Source organism: Colossoma macropomum, unplaced genomic scaffold (genome assembly GCF_904425465.1).
Source record: "Colossoma macropomum unplaced genomic scaffold, Colossoma_macropomum, whole genome shotgun sequence".
NCBI classification, from domain to species: domain Eukaryota; kingdom Metazoa; phylum Chordata; class Actinopteri; order Characiformes; family Serrasalmidae; genus Colossoma; species Colossoma macropomum.
Genome location: NW_023494806.1, coordinates 32,946,393 through 32,967,061, shown reverse-complemented (window position 1 = coordinate 32,967,061; position 20,669 = coordinate 32,946,393). Strand labels below are relative to the sequence as shown.

At 40.8% G+C, this 20,669-nt stretch overlaps 1 protein-coding gene across 1 annotated transcript in view; it reads left to right on the top strand.

Moving 5' to 3' along the window:
- Positions 1–20,669, top strand: part of arvcfb (ARVCF delta catenin family member b) — a 149,098-nt gene that overhangs the window by 36,907 nt on the left and 91,522 nt on the right. The window contains exon 3 of the mRNA XM_036599157.1: positions 14,625–15,253. Coding sequence (XP_036455050.1) covers positions 14,625–15,253 — 629 coding nt within the window. The remainder of the gene's footprint in view (positions 1–14,624; positions 15,254–20,669) is intronic.

Here is a 20,669-nt window from a genome sequence, read left to right as displayed (position 1 = left end):
CTATTGTTATCAAACAGTGTGTGTGGGGTGCAATGGAGCTCCCGCTGCTGACTCAGAGTTCCAGAACACTCTGGCTCGGATTTCCACCCAATCAACCGTAGCGAGAAATTCCAGCTGAGAAAGTTCTCACTTCTATCACACCGCTGTTTTAGCAGTGGGGGATAGAGAAGAAAAGAGGAGTTCCAACTCGTTTCATCTGTACTTTTCAGAGATTGGCAGTAACGGGGATTAGAAACAGTCGACAGGGACGGAAAAAGAAAATATTTTTGGCAGAATGTTGTCAAAAACAGAAGCAAAATCACTTCCCAGAGTGAAAACCTTATTTTAAAATGCAGTCAACTAGTATCTTTTTGTTTTCATTTAACTTCCATAGAATAAACGCAGCAGTGATTGATTTGGTGTTATTACTATTTTAATAAAACAGCCTCATATATTTACAGAATGCCACATCACAAGTACATTTGACCAGTTACCAAAAGGAGGGAGGTGCATAATGCTGGAATAGGAATCTTCAGTGTGGGGTAAAACTCTCCAGGGTACTAAAAAGGTACTAAACTGTCACTGAGGTGGTGCCATCTTCAGTGCCGTCAGTTAGGAAACAATTGTACCATAGATCATTGCAGTTATATTATCTAATTGCTGCTAACGCAACGTCATTGGACAGCTCGACATGCTAGAGAACGCTAATGGCCAGTTCTGTTATGTCACTTAACAGACGACAGCGTTGGCTAGCATTGGAATGAGTAGGAGTCCTGGTTACGGATGGCTATGGCATCTCTGGAGAACAAACTTCCGATTTCTTAATAATAGCAGTAGTCCCCCACCGTGGCTCTCAGAGACGCCACGTTCCTAGGCTTCAGCACTCTGAGGCTACTGCTAGGCTAAAGAGTGGAATATCCCATGCTTTATTTCAAGTTCATACAGCTGTTTAACAGCCTGACCGCCTTCAGAACACACATGCGCAATATCACATCTGAGAGTGCTGTAGTCCTGAGAGGGCCATGGCTCCGAAGCTGTAGCAATACCCTACTCAACAATAGAGCCAGTGTTTAAATAGTTGTGCCACTTGGATACCTTCTCTATTTCCTGATTCTATGAAAATTAACCAATAACATACAAACCCAGTTCCAAAAATTTTGGGACAGTATGTTAAATGTACATAAAAACAGAAAGCAGTGATCTGTAAATCCTTTGAGCTGTATTTAAACAAAGACTGTACAAAGACAAGATATCTAATGTTTTATCATATCAGCTTTATTATTATAACTCTATGCACTCATTCTGAAATTGATGCCTGCAACATATTCCAAAAAAGTTAGGATGGAGCAATGAGCGAGGATGGGTCGCAGCTCACCACGTTGCCTAAAAATGCATCAGCAAATAGTCCAACTGTTTAAGAACATTAAGAAGAATGTTCTTCAGTGAGTGATTGCAAGGATTTTAGGTATTTCAGCCTTAACAATACATATTATTATCAAAAGATTCAAAAACCCATACAAATCAAGGCCAAAAACCACAACTGGAATGCCCATGACCTTTGAGCCCTTGGTCACTGCATTAAAAATGGGCATGCCTCTGTGATAGATATTACCATGTGAGCACAGGAATACTTCATCACTGCATCCACTTAAATGCAAGTTAAGATTTTCCTATTTACAGTGGAAGCCATAGTCGACAACATCCAAAAACACTGCCGATTTCTATGGGTTTCTAAAAGCTCATCTGAAAAGGACTGAGGCACAGTGGAAACATGTATTGCGGTCTGATGAGTCCACCTTTCAAATAGTTTATGGAAATAATGGAAAAATACCATCCAGATTGTTACCAGCATAAAGTTCTAAAGCCAGGGTCTGTCATAGTATGGGGGTGTACTAGTGGGTAATTTGCACATCTGTGAAGGAATCATTAACACTGAAAGATATGCACACATTTTGGAGCAACATATGCTGCCTTCTAGACGCCATCTTTTTCAGGGACGTCCATGCTTAAATCAACATGACAATGCCAAGAAATATTCTGCACTTGTTAAAACAGCATGGCTGCATAATCAGAGAGTGTGGGTTGCTATACTGGCCTGTCTCATATTGAAAAAGCGTGACACATTATGAAGTGCAAAATTTGATAATATAGGCTCATACAGTTGCATGGCTGAAGATTGTATAGCTGCAGAATGTTTCCAAACTGTATCTATTGGTGTCTTCAGTCCCCAAACATTAATTAATCACTGTTAAAAGGAAAGGTGGCAAACATGCTCCTGTCCCCACTTTCTTGGAACGTGATGTGGGGCATCAAATTTTGAAATGACCGTATATTTACAAGAAAAAAAAACAAGAATGAAGTTCATAAGGTAAAACATCATTTGGTGTTTTCGTACTATTTTAAATTTAATACAGGTCAGAATTTACTTACCGCTGTTTTCTGTTTTTATTGGCATTTTACATACTGTCCCAACTTTTTTGGAATTGGATTTGTAATAATGTTATCAGCTGTTTACCACATTGGTCAACTGTTTTTAAAATAAGTAAAGTTTTCACTCGGATTTGTTCCTGTTTTTAATTACATTCTGTTAAAAATATTTGTCTTTTTTAGTTTTGTTTTTTTCCTCTATTGATTCTTATTGCGCTTAGCAAACCATCTGAAGGACACATGGGCAGTCTGTCTTTCTCAAACAAACTGAAAATCAAATGTTTGAGATTTTTCTTTGCATACTGCGAATGTTTCAAAGCGTTTAAAGAAGAAAAAAGACTATAACGCTGTCAAATGTAAGACCCTCAGTCTGATAATCTGTCCTCCAGATGCCTGCGTGCTGTGGTATGTGTTGGTGTTAATATGCTACTGCTTCTACATACACGTCATTGTATCATCTGTATTCCTGAAAGTTTCGGGAGAAACGCTTTTGCTGATTACCCTTTGCTTTTGTTTTGTTGCGTTTGGAAAAAGGACAATTCAGCTAACGTGAAGGTGAGTTGAAACTGCTGATCCACACTCACGCTCACCACACAAACTCCGTCTCCTCTGCTGTCAGTCACCATTATGTGTGCCCATTGAAGCCATGCGGCGCACAGCCACTCGATGCTGGTGTGAAATCACAGCATGGAGCTTCAATTTACCCAGCAGCCACCTCCTCATAACCTCCACACAAAATCAGAGCGGGTGAATATGCACGCAACTTTACAGACTCCAGCACTTAAAGACTTTCAGACACTCTCAAATATTAGGGCTGTCAAATGATAGTCATCATATTAAATAATTGTGATTAATTGTATCGTTTTGTGCCATTAATTGCAATTAATTGCATCATTTTGTGTCGCTAATCGCAGTTAACCACATTTGTCTTATTTGCTCTAATTTTAACCTTAAGATGTTCTTCATTTTGGCTGTCATAACTGAAATATTATTAAATAAATAAAGGGTGATGTCTGATTTTTGAACAGCACCTTACAATAGGTTTAGCATAATGTATTTGCTACTTTCAATAATTCATGTGTATAAACACAGATTATGTATGAAATGAAATATAAAAGTTACATGATTTTTACAGAGTGCATACGGTTTCCCTCCTGTGATTGCACACTCTCAGTCATGGTTTGTTCTTACAGTGTGAATCTCCTTAATGTGGAGGCTATTGCTTTTATTAGTTTGCTGCTTGTTGATTTATCTGTAGTTGTATCATGAGCATTGTCCCGCGTAGTCTGCTGAAGATTCTTAAGGTATCGCTTTAAAATCCAATTACAAATTCGAATATTCAAAAGCTGTATTTGAATGAGAGTGCTACAACCACAGATTCTACCGTAGCGACGTACAGTGCGCTGCAGCTGGACTTCAGCCTGCACTACCACAGATGATTTGAAGGATCAAACTAGGCAAAGATGTTACTGCCAGTAAAGTATGTGTTAGCACATTAATATTTTATTATAATAAGGCGTACTTGTTAACTTTGGCAGCCCTAACAGATGTATAAGCACATACACACACCCCTTCACAAATGCAAGCAGGTATACACACATATAACACTTGACTTTAACTCAAATATAACACTCAGACATGATCTCAAACATAAACGCCCAATTCATTGCTCCTCTACTCATAACTGACCCCATCAGATCAGTCATCAGTGCACATTTCCAGAATTTGTTATTGTTCCATGACAAATAGTAAAAAATGACCATAAATTTGTTTACTTTTGTTCTTTTAGATTATCTGTTGTTCTGCAGGGAGTTTGATTTTACTAAGACATACACACAGCTAGCTGCCATTAGCCAACATTACCCTTAATTGTATTAAGCTTAACCTGTACCTGTAAGCAGTGCTAGCAGAGCGAGGTCAGAAAGTTCCTTCTGACGTACATCAACGTTAAATGGTCTGATGCTTGTCCCCTCTGCGTGTTCTGGAGCATAGAAGCAGATCCAGCAGCAGCAGAGGTTACAAATAAAGGCAGGCAGGTGATTTAGTGTAGAGAGGCTGTGCTTAAATAGCTATCTAAATGCTAAAAGCTCCAAACAAGTTACGGTTCCCTGAGACACCATACGTCCTTTAGTCTGTAGAAAGATAATGGTTCTTTTCCTGTAGTAATCTTTCTGTCCATCTATCTGGCTGTCCCTCCCTCCACAAAATCATTTTTTATCAAATAAAGGTGCCACATGGAACCAAAAAAAGGGTTTTGGGGATGATGCCACAAAGAAAAACCCTTTTTAAAGCTGAAAGAACCTCAACAAAGGTTTTTCCTAGAACCATACATCCAAGCCATGAATCATTAGGGAATCTTTTTTTCAGGGTGTACCGTGATATGACCTTAGGTCAGGCGATTATGCTGATTTACTTTTGATTACCTTTGTCAGGATCACCTTGTAGTTTTGTTGCAAAATTCCAGGCTCCAGCATCTCCAGAACTATGAAAGCTTGAGATCTGCACAAAATCTTCGTAAGTTGGTCAATTACGAAAGATCTTTTCGCAATCAAATCCTGGGATGTTATCAGGACGCTTTTACCAGTAATGCATTATTCACACATGCAGCTTTGAAACCAGGGGTGCTGAATCCCGGTCATAGAGATCTACCACCTTGGAGAATCCAGATCCAACACACCTGGCTCTAATATTCAGATGTTCCTGAAGGCCTTCATTATCTGGATCAGGTGTGTTAGATTAGGGGTGGAACTAAACTCTGCAGGATGGTAGATCTCCAGGACCAGAATTGAGCACCCTTGCCTTTAACTGTGTTTTACTTGGATGCACACTTTCATGTTTACCATGAAATTCCTGGTAAACAGGACGTGACATCCTCAGCACAAACAGCCAACAGCTCTTTCAATTCTGAAATATGTAAAAAAAGAAAAAAGAAAAATACACTCATGGCACTTTTTTTCTCCCTGAAAACTGGAAACCAAGAAACACCACTCAAATGTTTTGCTTTGCCAGCCATGCTATGTCACAGTAGCAGCCATGCATGCAAACAGTGTAGAATCATACAAGAAACGCATTGGAATTTAGACGCCACTGTTTTTTCCGGTGATGTATCAGCTTTTGTTCATACATAAGCCATCCTGGAAACTACCCAGGTATTGCACTAGGACTCCTGCTGGTTAACTGCTGTGTAAACTTTACAATGAATTTCAACTGCAGCTTGTGTTCACATGTAACCTCTTCTCGTTAAATTACCGTAAAATTCCTGTGTACAAGTACATGTGTGATGGGGTTAATGTAACTGGATTGGAAACGCAGCATTTTTGCTTTACCCAGTCAGAAGCTAACTGCCATAAAAACCCTGCTAATGAGGCTACAAAGTAATTTGTGCACTCTTTAAATGTGCACAAATTACTTAACCCTCTATTGCATGATGTTGCATCAGGGCAACAAACTAATTTTCCTCACTTTACAATGACATTATAGTTTGAGTAAGTCAGTAAAAAGCATGTACTTGGTCATACTATCTCTTAGTGGGCACATTTAAGCCTCTTTTTTAATATTTTGTATACATTTTTTTTGAGAATTTGCAGAAATGTGTTTGTTGCCTAGAAGCAACATTGTGTGACAGTGGAATGGATTTAGCCAGTCACAAGCCAGGTCTCACCACTTCAGGGAACACGGCTCTATGCCATTTCTTTGTTTTTTAATTTAATAAACAGGTCCAAAAAGTAAATCAAGGAGTATTTCATGGAAAAAAAGGTGACTTGAATATATTTTTTAACTGCTCTCATAATGTGTGCAGTAGAGGGCTAAGACCGAATGCCAGTTTTGGTTTTGGAGTTAAAGTGGCCTAAGGGAGCTCAAACAGTGTTATACCTTTAGACACCAATTACAACAAGGCCATATTCCCTTAGTACAGTGTGGCTATAGATACAAAAGCACTCTGAAATAAACTGAGATATTAAAACGTTTTTTCACCCATGGAAGTAAAATCATGAAGCAGGTTTTGGTTTAAGACTTGGTATTTATGGACATAGAATGAAAACACATCATTTTGCTCATTTCTTTCCTGGTAGTTTTCTGGGAAGCCTTTTCTGACCCCTTTCTGACCCCATTCTGACCACATCTATACCACCACCCAATCTTTTCTCCTTCCTTTCTTTTTTCCGACTCATTCTAGCTCCCTCTTTTTGCCTGTTTGTCCCTATTTCCCATCCTCTCTCTCTCCTTCTTCTGTTTGGATGCATTCCAGCCTTTTCCCTCTGGAGCAATGTTAAATTAAACAGTGGTGCAGCTCTTTTTTAAAAGAGGCAAAAAATGAGGCAATAAAAACAATATTGTGTCTCAGAGAGATTTTTGTTTTTCACTCCGTATTTGACAATTCAGATCAAATACGGAGTCCTTGGCCCAATTTAGAGGCAGAGCTTTTCAAAATGCTAACTAGGCCTCTTAAACAGCCTGAGAAGTTTAACCACATCATGGAAACCCAAATTTTTCTCACTTATATTTTCAAATAGGATTTTGGTGTAATGTGGAAACATATTCTTCACACAAAACTAAGCTGCAAAACTGCTGGGACATAATTGGATGGCTGAAGCTTAGTTTTCACCAAAGTTCTTCAGAATTTTTAATAAACTTAACAGCTTGTCAGCCTGGACTGCTTTTTGAATGAGGCACAATACAGGGCAGCCAAATAAAAATCAACTTGTTCAACTCCAAGGGGTAAAGAGGATGGAAAATGGACATGAAAAAATCAATTATGTTTTGATCGGCCTAAGGGAAAACATAAGATGGACCAAAATGTCAAACATGGCCTACAGATAATGTCACGCCTGACTAAGTGAGACTCCTTCATTCTCCTTCTGCACCAAATCCAGGTGACCAAGGTGGTGAAAACCATCACCCGCCGGACCTACACCCCCGTGACCCAGAACGAGTCCAGGGCCGCTACGCCCATCCCCAGCCCCACGCCCACCCTGACTGATACAAAGCCAGTAAAGAGGGTCTCTGCTCCGTGCTTTGCTTGCTATCGTGACGCTAACCCACTGCTGTGGTGCCACTCTATAAAACCTAAACAGCAGCAAGCTTATGAAATCCTTACAGCCTTGTAAAAGCAGCCTGCACGCACCCCTTAACCGTCTAACCCAGTGGACAGACATAGCCTTAGCTTTTAAAAGAACAGTTCGCCAAAAAGACATACATAGTTTTACAATTCCTCCTTCACTCTGTTGTTGATCAGCCAAGTTTGATGTCTCATGGTTCCCATGTAACCAGCACAGACCAGCATAGACCAACATGGGATTCGTACTGGTCTATGCTGGGTAACGTAGCTAACAAGTATCAGAAACCATTAGCATGCCAGCTAGCACCATGCAAACTGTATTTCAGGATTGAGAGTCGACTCCAAAGCTTTGGACTCAATTCCACACGGTGATATTCAATTTCAAGTCACAGAGAGTAAGATATTCTGCCATCACTGTCTAGACAGCCTGTCTGAAAAATACGTCCTTCAACAGCTCCCAAATTGATAGTCCAGCTGTCTTGTACTTTAGATAAAGTGGAAAACAATTTGCAAAAAGTTGGCTTACAGTCAATCAACATTGGCAGGGCCAAAATATTTACCCTCCTGAAGGGGTGTACAGAGGAGATTCAGGTGCTGCAGCCAGCCCTGTTAGTCAGCTAAGTTAATTTAGCTAGCATTAGCTCTCCAAATTTCCTTGCTAAGGTCATATATTTAACATTGTACTCTTTATTGTTGCCAGGTGTCCTTCTCTATGTCTTGGCTTTTTCAGTCAAGTTTATTGCGTGAAATCAACTGTATCAATTCCAATCACTTGTAATCAGATTTTCTAAAATCGAACATCTCCACAAAGTGGTCATGTAGCCTGCAGCATTTTTAGTTTAGCTAGTTTTTGCTAGCAACACCTTTCCTAAAATGGACCTTTCTGCCTATGCATATTCAAATAATAGCTAGCTAGCACGGCTAATTAACAGTTATGGTGCTGTTGTAGCATAGCAACAAGGAGGGCTTAGCCATAAGCGGCCTTCAAAAAACACGGTGTGAACCTTCCCAGCTGGGAATGGAGCTTTGCGTTTTTAGCCCTCGGAAAAAATGCAGTATAACCTGGCCTTTAATGACATACTTGCTTCAAACCATGTGGAGATGTTCAGTAAACTCAAATAGACTTGCTTATTATTTTTGACACTGTTTAACAAACTGTTACTTGTAAAAAATTAGCAAAAATATGTTAGCATGGCTAAAAACAGTAGTAGCAATCAACCTGAAGTCTAAATTTTTGTCCTTTTTTTATAGATCACTGTATAACATAGAGCGAAACAACATTAGCGAGTCTGAGAAAACTGAATTACTAAACATGCTTTGAGGAAAGTGATTTAGGTTTGGATAATGCTAATTGTTGCATAAGCATTCCATTACACTAGCCTGGTAGCTCCTGTCTTAAGCTAAAGATGCAAACTTCAGACATCTGGCAGGTCTTGACTACACCTGGGGTAAAAGTGAACACTGCAAATTTGATTTGTTGCCCTGAAGTTTTCCCTTAACACACATAAAATCCTTTTCATTAGGGCTAGCTAGTGCCACGTGGCCTAACGCTAGCCTAACTGTAGTCCACCACACTCTCCTGTCCTTGTAGAATCTCTCCGCTCTACTTTTCCTCTGTAGTACTGCTCCTCAGCGAATAAGCCTCCGCCCTGCTTGTTTTAAAGCTGCTTGTGATCCTGCAATGGATAAAAGCTGATTTTCAGAACCTGCATGTTTCCTCCAGTTGCAGCAAAGATCTTTAAGCATTTACTGTTTTGTCGAGGGGGGATTTTGGGTTTGAACACTCCAGAAATATTTTAGAACAGTTTCAAATGGATAGTCATGGATGTAAACATAGAACACGAAGCAAAACAGATTATATGTCATCTACTAATGTTGTTTTGCACAGTGAGTCAACAAATGTCAGTGTTCTTCATATTAAAGCAGTATTGTGAATGAGTATTCAAATACTTTTTTGAAACCCCAACGAACATTCAAAGCCTGTAAAATGCTGTCTGGAGTCTACCCAAAACATATAAGTGTACATAGACACACTTCGCTATTTAGATTTGTCTTAGAAAACAACTTCAAGCATTTAAGCATAAGCCTTTAGATCAAACTGTCAGAGGAATTCCTCTGATTGTTCTAAAAGTTCTGCATAATGAAATGGTTAAGATGTGAACAAAGTCGTTCAGAGTCAAAGGCTTTGTTCTAGAGAAACTTATGCCTCTAAAAACTCCCTCATTCCCAGTTATAACAGTTTCTTCATGGTAGACAGGTACTTGCAGATGGTTCTTAGGCAAAACAGTCCCCAAAGAAAACTACTTACTTAAGATTTACCTCTATTTTACCATCATCAACATTATATATAAAACTCAGAAGATACATTTAGGTTCACTGGTGGTTTTGATAGTAAATAAAATGGCTATATTTGTGTTGTAGACATTGCAACTCCTGGTTCCCATCACCACCACTGCAAAGAAATCAGTCAGTGTGTTTCCCTACAATGAACCATTTCACACCAAACCACTCAGAATGACTGTGTTTACATTTCAATGGCTAAATTATGCAGGAACTCAGGAAAATCAGTAGCATTCCCCTTCATACATTCCATCTCTACCATTTCCACATCTGAGGCTTCCATGATTGGAAAAAAAGTCCTAAAACTTTGTGATTATGGTGTTATTGCTTCATTAAAAACATGAAAGGACTTTGTGTGTTGTTCTACAACTTGTAGTGCTAAATAAATAAATAAAAATAAATTAATTAATAAATAGTAATGGGAGAGAAACTCATTGGAAGGAAGTGCTGTAATTATACACCAGGGAAAGATTTTTTTTTCCCTGTTCTGCCGCACTTCAAAAACAAGCTCAAGGTGCTTACTACTGTAAATTAACTCCACACACAAAATGGCAGGAAGTTATAAATTGTTCTGTTTAAACAATATGTATGCTATTAACCTCTAGTGTGGTCTGGAAGTTTGAAGTGTTCCACTTATTAATGCTTTTTTTGCTTAGATTAACTGTAAATTGACCAACAATAACCATGAAATAAAGTTCTCAGGTTAATGAAGTTGGTTAGCTCAAGTTTTCTCCATGACAACTGGTGCTGCTCAGGCTTAAATAATAATAAGAGGGGAAAAAATTTTCAGGCGTGAGAGGTTATATGCACTCTGCATCCTCGCTCCGTTAAAGAGACGTTTCCCATGAGTGTAAGTGTTAACAAATGGCCGTGCACTAAGCCCACACAGACTCTGGCGGGCACGGACGCTCTCAGCTGACGATTAATTTTCATCAGCCTCATTAATTCCCGAGATGAATTTATAGCCGCGAACAAAATAGCCAATTAATGGTGCCGCAGAATTCGCTGGGCAGCAAATTGGTTTCAGAATCAGCACTGAGCATCAGAAGACAGAGGCACTTCTTCTCCCTGCCAGCATGTGGACGTTTAGTGGGAATGAAAGGTTGAGCTGGGACAGTCGGGGTGAGAAACTCATTTATTTAGGTCTAGACAGAGAGTAGTGTCTGCTCACTGATGGACCGAGAGATTGAGAATGTGGTTCTGTCCCAGAATTCAGTGCAATCAAACTATTCAAAGGAGAGAGAACACTGACAGCAAATTTCACAGTTTAAAGTGTTCAAGAAAGATCTGACAAGGCAAAAGAAGTGGATTTTAAGGGGGTAAAACATTGTGGAAACATCCAAACAGTCACAAATGGGGTGCACAATATGTTGGCGGACAATATAGCATTTGCCGATAAATGGGAACAATTTTTATCAGTCCAATATTGGAAATACAATCGATAATATAGCATCCTGCTTTTAGGTGGCACATGCACTGACGCACTGGTATAATCTCTAGTACTATTTTTTCCAAATCGCTCAAATGCTCCCCACCCAGAAGACAGAAAGTTCAATACCCTGTCCAGGCAAGAATGCCACGTCTGGATCAAAACGTACAGAAGTCGTGAAGACGTCCAACATGCGCATCCACAGGAAAATCATTTGCATGGCAAAGAAAAACCCAAAGATCACTACCTGACAAATTCAATGTGCTTAAGAGTGCAAACGTTTGCATCTCAGGCCCACCAATCTAGAATAGATTGCAGGCCGCAGGGTGCAGTGGTCGGATAGCTCGCTGTAAGTGTCAAGAACAAAAAACAAGGTCAGAAATCATGCTGACAAGCCTTTCCTTTGGGAAAAGGTCCCGTGTACCGGTTAAACTATAACCAACATGTTTCAACCAGATGGAAGCCAGAGGCATGGGGATTGGGATCCATATTAATGCCTATGGTTTTGGAATGGGATGTTCAGCAAGCACATATGGTATGATGGTCACATACTTTTGGCCATATATAATATATATCTACGCATTGTCGGTGCATATTGCTGTCATAAAGGCACATTTTGCTCAGTGCCTGCGCTCGTATATGTAATTGTATAGCATTTGGGTTTGCTGGGGTTTGTTGGTGAATATTAACACGCCCAGAGCGTTTATTTTGGTCTACTAAAAGAGGTATACGTGCTCATCAATGCAGCGAAAGATCTCTCCATGAACAAGGCTGTCCCAGATTTCATTTTGCCTAAGGCAGTCATTACACATACTGCTAGTATGCCGTTGTTTGCTCGTTTACTGAATCTAGTCGTACAGATATCTGTGAACACTGGTAGACTGAAAGATCTGTGCAGTAACATGATGTATCCCAGTTTGCTGCAGGCAGTCCAAGCAATGCCCTTGCTTGCTGTTCCTTCCCCACTGGCTTTGGTAGTTACTCTCATAGGGTGGAGTTTCTGAACAAGAATATACAGCACTGTATACTTTACACATAGCCCAGCAAAAGCCCCTGTGCTTATTGAGCCTCAAATAAGATATGAATCAAATATGCTTCTCGCAGCAAATCAAAACATATGCTGTTCATGAAGTGCCAGAGCACTGATCTTCAGAAACCGTTAAATGGTGTTCGAGTTAGAATGGCTTCACCGCAAGAGCAGGCAGTTTTTGATCTGTAGCTCCTTACATACTGAGCTTCAGGCTACAACACTGTTTGGCTTGGTAACATACTCTGCAAATGGAAATATCAATGGTTCCAGCAAGAAGGCCACTCACATTTAGCACGGAAACTCAATATCACCCCAAACCATTCTCAGTCTCTGAAATTTCCAGGAGAATGTGCTGAAATTGTCCTTTTTTATCAGTCAAATGCCTAACTGCACAAGTCCATGCTAGGGCCTGACTGATTGTAGAAGATACAATTCACGAAGGTACAATTCACGTAACTGATGATCGCGATGCGATTTTTATGGTCAAAAATGGAGCCTCAAAAATGTCCCTTTTTATCAACCAAATAATAAATCGATTGGGCCGGACTCTGTGCCACTATTGACCGTGCAATTTCATTGTTGATTATTTCAATACAGTTTTGACAAACTGAAGAATGTTCAGTGCAGTTGTAAGTAACCATTTTTACGTTTTGTCTCAGTATTCCATTATATTGGATTTGAAATGGTACAAAAGTCCAGAAATATTGACTTCAGTTTAAGGGTATATTGGGTGAATTATATAGTAATCTGTCTTTTTTCGTATATTTTAACGTGTGATGTTTCACAGATGAGACGGTTTGCTTTGGATAATGTGCAGTTCCTTTTTTCTCCATTCCATCACTCTAGTGCATGTTGATCTTCCTCATCTGTCTATAACAGGGGCATAGCTATGAGGGGCCCTTGAAGGCCTGGGCTACTTCACTTGAAAGTTAGAGCCAATCAAATAATGAAACACTTGTTTCCACATTAAATAACAGAGATGGCTAAAGCTGTCAGCAGTTTTTGGCAGGAATGTTTACATGGCTACATATTGCCATCAGTTGTGCATTATTATTGTTTTCTGCAAGAATTTTCCTCAAAATAGAAAAATGCTGTTTTTCCATCGCCAACATGTAAAGACAGCATTACTCTGTTTGTTACTCCAGATTGAGGGTACGTAGCTGAGTTGTGCTCGTTCCTAGTGCTCCTACTACTTACATAGCCAGAGTTGACCGTGGTCAAGAAAACAAGTCTTCAACTATTAACCCCAGAGATTTACGCCTAGTGCTGTTGGGACTCTGGTTTATTAGTCATTAACTGCCAATGGTGTTCTGTTAACTAGGCAGTTAAATTTGAGGTAAGCAGTTGTTTGTTATGTTTAAAATTAAACTTTTATGTCTGGCTATAGCAACTATAATACAATAGGCTAGTTGGTGGTTGTCGTCCTCACTACAGCGATGTCTCTGGGACATAATGCCCCCACAACCTGTTAGCAGGCTCCTCCTAAAATGAAACTTCGCCTACACCAACACTTGTTATTCCTGTATGGTTCCTATATGGTTCGTTCAGTATAGATGGGCATACCTTCACATTCAAGCTGACATGGTTTATTTCAAACCCAGTGGCCTGGAATACATAGCCAAAACAACAGAATTTAAATGAATGTCCAATTATTGATGACTGCACTGTATTTGATGCCATTTCACCACACTCTTCAGCCCGTCGTGTGGTGTTCCAATCCCTCTACGTGTAAAAGACATCTTGATCTGCTTTGTCCTGCTCACTCATAACCATGTGTCTTTGCTCTTGATATGGTTGCTGTGGATTGGGCATCTTGGCTTCATGGCTGTTTTCTGAATGGCTTCCTATGAGATGGCTAGTGCACTACCTATTCCAGCATTTTTCAACAAAGTCTTTCACAGTTCTTCCAAATGATTTTTGAAGTACTTTGGGCTGGGGAAGCTCTGCTATTAGAGGAATTAGTAGGTTTACCCCAAGACTTTGCTAAGTAGAAGTATTAGCTGAATTACAAAATGGAAGGGTATATTCCTGAATGTACCTACCATAGACCACCAGCAGGCCTACAACTAGAGGTTTGTATCTGAAAAGAGCTTAGAAACCCATTTAAATTGTAGGCAATGAGCAACTTGAACTGAACTGCTTGTTCAGTTTTATCAAAATCATCTTGAAGCCCTGTGAAATAAGTCTCCATTGAGGGAAGAGAGAGTAGTGCACTTTGTCCTGTGATAAGAACGTGTCATCTAGGTGTCTCACACAACATGCTGTTATTGGCTGCTCATGCTTTCAGTCATCTTTCAAGGTGACCAAGGTTGCCTAAATGCTCCTGTCTGCTCTAACATTTCTTTTATTCTTTTTTTAAGGTGACCAAGATGGTGAAGACAGTCACCACACGCACGGTCCGGCAGCTTCCACTGGGTCCAGACGGCCTCCCACTGCCTGAGGGTTCCTCTCCGATGGGGAGTTACACAGACTCCATCGACCGGCGCTTCATGAAGAACGGTGATCGCTTCGTCACGCCACAGGCCACATCCACCCTCACACGCTCCTATAACAACTACAACGACTCATACGGCGAGACACCAGACAGCCAGTACCGCCACTTTGCCCTGCATGATGCCTACGGAGATGTGGCTGACAACTACGGCAGCCTGTCCCGTGGCATCAACTACCGGCCCTACCGGCCCTACATGGCCGCAGGAGGCTATCGCATGGAGAACAGCTACACCACTCTCCCTATCCGGAAGGATGACTATGGGCACATGGCCCAACCACAGGTGCCCATGGGTAGCAGCACTGTGGATCTGAACCGCTCCCAGCCAGAACGCTTCCAACCTGAGCCATACGGATTGGAGGACGACCGTCGCAGCCTTGGTCCAGACGATGAGGAGCCATATGACCTGGAGCCTGATTACTCCACCGCTAACCGCCGCACGTTGCCCGGCCCCGGACGCACCATTAGAGAACCGCTGCGCGACGGCCCTCGTGTCAGGTAACACTTCAGATTCTGATCTCATTGTGATACCAGTAAATTTCTGATTTTACTGCAATCTCAGTTTGATCTGAACATTTTTTTTGAGTCTTATCTCAATATGCTTCCAGTATCATCTGAGTCTGGTCTTAGTACGACGTCAGTTTTTTATCTTAATGTTATTTGAGTCTGATCTTAGCCTTATCTCAATATGCTACCAGTATCATCTGAGTCTGGTATTAGTACATCAGTTTGATCTAAAAGTTATTTAGGTCTGGTCTCAGTCCGATCTCAATATCCTACTAGTATCTTCATCTGGGTCTGACCTTTGTCTGATGTCAGTTTATTCTTATAATAATGCGAGTATAATCTCAGTCTGTTTTCTGTATGCTTTTAGTATCATCTGAGTCTAATCTAGTACACTGTGTCAATGTTATTTGGGTCTGCTCTCAGTTTATCAATATGTTTCCAGTATTGTCTGAGTCTGATTTTAGCGCAATGTCAGTTCAAACTTAATGTTGTTTGAGTCTGATCTCAGCCTGATCTAAATATGGTACCAGTATCATCTGCTTCTGATCTTAATGCAGTGTCACTTTGATCTTAATGTTATTTGAGTCTGGTTTCAGTCTGATCTTAGTAGGCTACCAGCATCATCTGGGTCTGAAGGCTTGATCTCAGTATTATTTCTATATTAATGGATTCTGTTTCTTGGTTTGATATCAGTATCATCTGGGTCTGATTTAAATAAGATCTCAGCTTGATCTTAATATTATTTGAGCCTGATCTTAGTCTGATCACTATAATCTGAGACTGGTCTCGAGTCTGATCTCTTTTCAGCGTGCTGCTTAGTTTAGTAGTTGATGCTCTTTGGTGAGACAGAAGCCCTTGACGATTACGTGGGCATTGCTGCTTGTTTTCTCATTTAAGATTCATAGCGCGAATTGGACACACAGAAGCAGCCTTGATGTGATTGCCTCCATGCAGTATTCAAATATGTCGTCTCCTGAAAAGGACACGGCTTGTGCTGTTCAGGTAATGGAGGGCCCTCGTGGTGTAGAGCCGGGACGTGATAGAGAAAAGAAGAAGGATGTAGAGTCGGGGGAGGTATTTAAAGGAATACCCCAGTGTTTTTAAACTCGATGTTTGCAACATCTGTATCGTACCCATTGACCACAGACCATGGACAATCATTTTGACACATTTTGTTGTAGAGGACAGGAAAACACTGTTCACATAAACATGCAATTGGACATTTTGATTCATTCTTTTTAGATATGACACGTTTTCCAGAGGGAAGAATTTGTAATAATCCATAGGCATCATAGTGGTGCTCTGCCACGGATACCAGAAAGTGGTGCTGGGCCATATGACCTCAAATCAATATAATGATTAATTGAATGCTTTACCTTGATTACGATTAATGAAGGATTATTTGTTGTTTGTTTATTTGTTTGTTTGTTTTACCCTCATAGTTCACTGACAAGGTTTGTACTGTAAATATACTCATGTAAATCGTCTCAACAGCCAGATCAGAATTCACGCAACTTTTGCATCAAATCAACTGGACATTCGTCATAATTTCGCGCTGCTGAGACCTAATAAACATTTGGGGTGATATTTCTGTACAAAAATTAGAAGAGGCTTCTCCGAAACACCTCCGTGTTTGAAGAGATTTCAAAAGAAATGGCCGAACCCGGCCGTAGGAGAGCGAGGCTGCAGCGTCAAAGAACAGTTAAGTCTGAAAGCTATGTTTAAAGAATCCGACGACACGAACCAAAAAAGTGACTACGCCCTTTTTAAGGTGAGCTTGAACACATTCTGGGTGATGAGCCCAGCTGTCAGTCAGTGAAGCTTCATGATGGCTCCTGTGATGCTAGCGCAGATCAAACTGATCCTTCGGGAGCGACTGGCGTTCATTCATAGTCATGATTGTCTACCTCTGGATGAGCCACGTGAAGCAACGTGACGTATTGTTCTTTTGAGCATGCCGGTCAGTTTAGGAGCTGATCTGTTCAGACAGATGTCGCATACAGATCACATTTAGAAGATATTGTGAACAGCCAAACAAAAAAATCAATTTGGTGAGAAAATCAGATTTGGGCCACTTTTACCTGCTGTGTGAACAGCCTTAGCCTCCATGTCGTGGCGGAGTCACGTGACGACACGCGCGGTAGTAAGTTTTAAGGGGACAGTACATAAACACACAGATTGGGGAAAGGATTAACAGAATAAAAAAAATCTAAATAACCGACATGGGCAAGATAATGTCGGTCAAAGGATCTGAATGTCGGTTTCGATTACTTTTCGATTAATCGCCCAGCCCTACCAGAAAGTGAAAGTAACGTGTTTGAAAGTTGAATATAACTCCACAACAACAACTGACAAATGACTTTCAAGCCAGAGAGTTCTCCGTTTTGGTATGAAACAGGTTGAAATTATTGGCCACTACTCTACTGATGCGGCATATACAGATTAGCTTGAAAACCAATGGAGATATTCCTTTAGAGATCATAGCAGTGGTTTACAGACATGGCTGAAAGACGTCATGTTGGGTTCTCGTTAAAAGACATGTTTTGTTCAAAAGCATATCTACTTACTTACTGATGTCAGAGGGTTGTTGGATTAGCATTTTAATGCCATTAACTAGTGAACATGTGGTTGTGTCAGCAGAAAAAGGCCTTGTATGGCTGGTTTACAAAAGAAACCTCCAGCAAAAAGTCATTTTCCCCTCGTTCCAGCAAACGCCGCTGCCCCTGTTGGCTCCTTGCCACAATACAGTGCACAAAAGGGCCCTCGCTAAGAAACGACAGAGCAAATGAAAGCTGACATTTGACATGAAGCACAGAACTGTGTGTCAGAGAGAGAGAGAGAGAGAGAGAGAGAGAGAGAGAGAGAGTGAGCATGAGGGGAGACGGTGTAGACAGTGTGTGTGTTAAAGAGCTTTTCTTTTTGACCAGTGATCTGTGGCAGATGGGGTTATTAAACATGCTTTCCCACCTAAGAGAACTTGTCTGTGAGCCTGTTTGAAAGAGTGAAGGAAAAGAAAGGACAAAAGAAAGCATGAAAGAGTGAATAAATGACCTTGCTAGTAATAAGTACAGTATTCCAGTATAAGGAATGCTATTGAATACCTTACTTGAGTTGTTCTATCGAATTGGTTCAAAGTCAGAGTTGAAAGAACATGTGGGACTTTTATCTGATTTGGACTTTAGACTAAAATCCTTTTGCTTTGAGTGACCTTATAATTTAATTATGATTATTGTATTAAAACAAATGATTGAACATTCCATTTTTTCACTGCCAAAACAACCATAACACTACCGAAACTTTACCAAGTTGACTGTTTCAGTAGTGACAATTTTAGCTAATTTTGAGCAGAACTCAAAATCGCTAGTACATGATTAGCAAACGCTGCTTTGAACAGTTGGACACACATAAAATCATATTATTAAAACACAATGTTTACTTAACTGCAGAAAATGTGCTTCAGTAGTGACAGATCCCAATGTTCCACACTGACTTTCAGACTTTGGACACATTTACTACAAAACACTGGTCCCCATGTGGCCATGAAGGGCAGGGATGCAGGGTTGTGGCTAAAATAAGGCTCCGCCTATGCACCAAAAGTCTTTGTGTTTCAGTAGTGACATGAAAACATGGGACGGCATTTTCCTGAACAACGCAAGTGGAAGTGGACGTGCTGAGCTGCAGTTTGGAAAAATGTGGTGGAGCTTTGCGTTGGGGGTAGGGGTGGTGGGGGGGATAGTCAAAAGCATGTTGGGAGATTTCCTTTAACCACTGGCAAACAATTCACCAACAAAAATATTACTGAGAGTGATGGGGGAATGTTAGTAACTGGTACAAAATGATAAAAAGACAATTTGTACAGTACTAGTCAAAAGTTTGGACATGCCGCTTATTTTTTTCTTACTTATTTTACTATTTTCCACATTTTAGAATTAAGGTGAAGACTTCAGTTCACTGTAGTTGAATCCACTAATTTGATGACTGTCTGGATACTTTTGGACATGTAGATTCTCCACTTGGATATGCGTCACACCTACATTACACAAGTGGCCACTTACAGTGCAAGGCAATGAGGGACAGTGAAGAGCGGATTTTTCAGTCGCCCTCAGCTAGGTTATCCTCAGTAAGCTAATCGGCTAGCTATGCAAACATTTGAACAAACGCATTTAAATTGTGAATAATTGCTCTGTCTGGCTATAAACTCGGTGTACAACCTTTCTTTTTCAGGTTGTTTAGCATGCTTACTAGCCAGCTAGCATAACAGATAGTTTGCAACATAAAGCCCAGAAAGTCGAACGCTAGAGTTTTGAAATGTTAAGTATTTTAAAGTAGCTTTACTACTACTGCTTTGCTCAGCATTATTTTCATGTCTGGAAGGGGAAATGAGTCTGACTTCTGGGCGGGTTCTTCTGCTGAAGTCGATGCTTGTGTTTGCTGGGTCCCTCGCCCCTCCAAGGCCTCATCTAACACCCTTCACTTGGGCTAACAGAGTAATGAAATGGCCCTTCAGATGGCGTCAGGATTCCCAAATAGCGATGCCAAGTGGACAAATTCTTGTTAATAACAGTTTTGAAACAGGCTGAAAGTGTACATCTCGCATACATCTCTTTTTTTCTGTGTATCTTCCACTCTATCAGTCTATTCCATGCAAAATATCCACCGAAGCAGCCGCTGTTTTCATCCTCCCCATTGGTCCAGAGTCTTCCTCATTAGCATTCCCATAATAACACACTGGGAAAAAATCTTCATAATGAATGTGGGAATCCGAGCGTTATAATTACAGCTTATCGCGTAACTGGTTCGCAAAAACTGTCAATTATTCTCCTGCAAAAATTGAGACATTTTAGCGAGGGAAAGGTTTCCGGCCCAGTGAATAGTTGTGTTTAATCTATAACAGACGCTACATAAGCTTTGTTTAGGTTGGGTTCTCTCTAGACTTATTCCCTCACTCGTGCTTCCTCTCTCTCTCTCTCTCTCTCTCTCTCTCTCTCTCTCTCTCTCTCTCTCTCCCTAGTTTTCTCCTCTCACTATCACTCTCCTCTCTCTCTCTCTCTCTCTCTCTCTCTCTCTCTCTGTGGGGTGGTCGTTGTCAGGGTGATTAATAGTCTCTGATGCGCCCTGCCAGACGAAGGGGGCGTGGCCACTCCATCTCTAATGGATCCTCTCTCCTTGGCTGACCCTTCGCGCACCTGCCATTGTCATAGAGACGACCCCCCAGGGGACCCCGGGGGTGCCGTCCTCACTATGTGCTCTACCTTAAAAAAACTCCGGACGCACCATCCGTCCATAAATCAATGAGTTAATATGACAAGGAGGCCCACCCAGCGCATTAGAGAATGGCCTGCTTAAGTGGGAGCGTTTATTTTTATATTTATCCACCAGAAGCCTCTTCATTATTGAGAACGAAAGT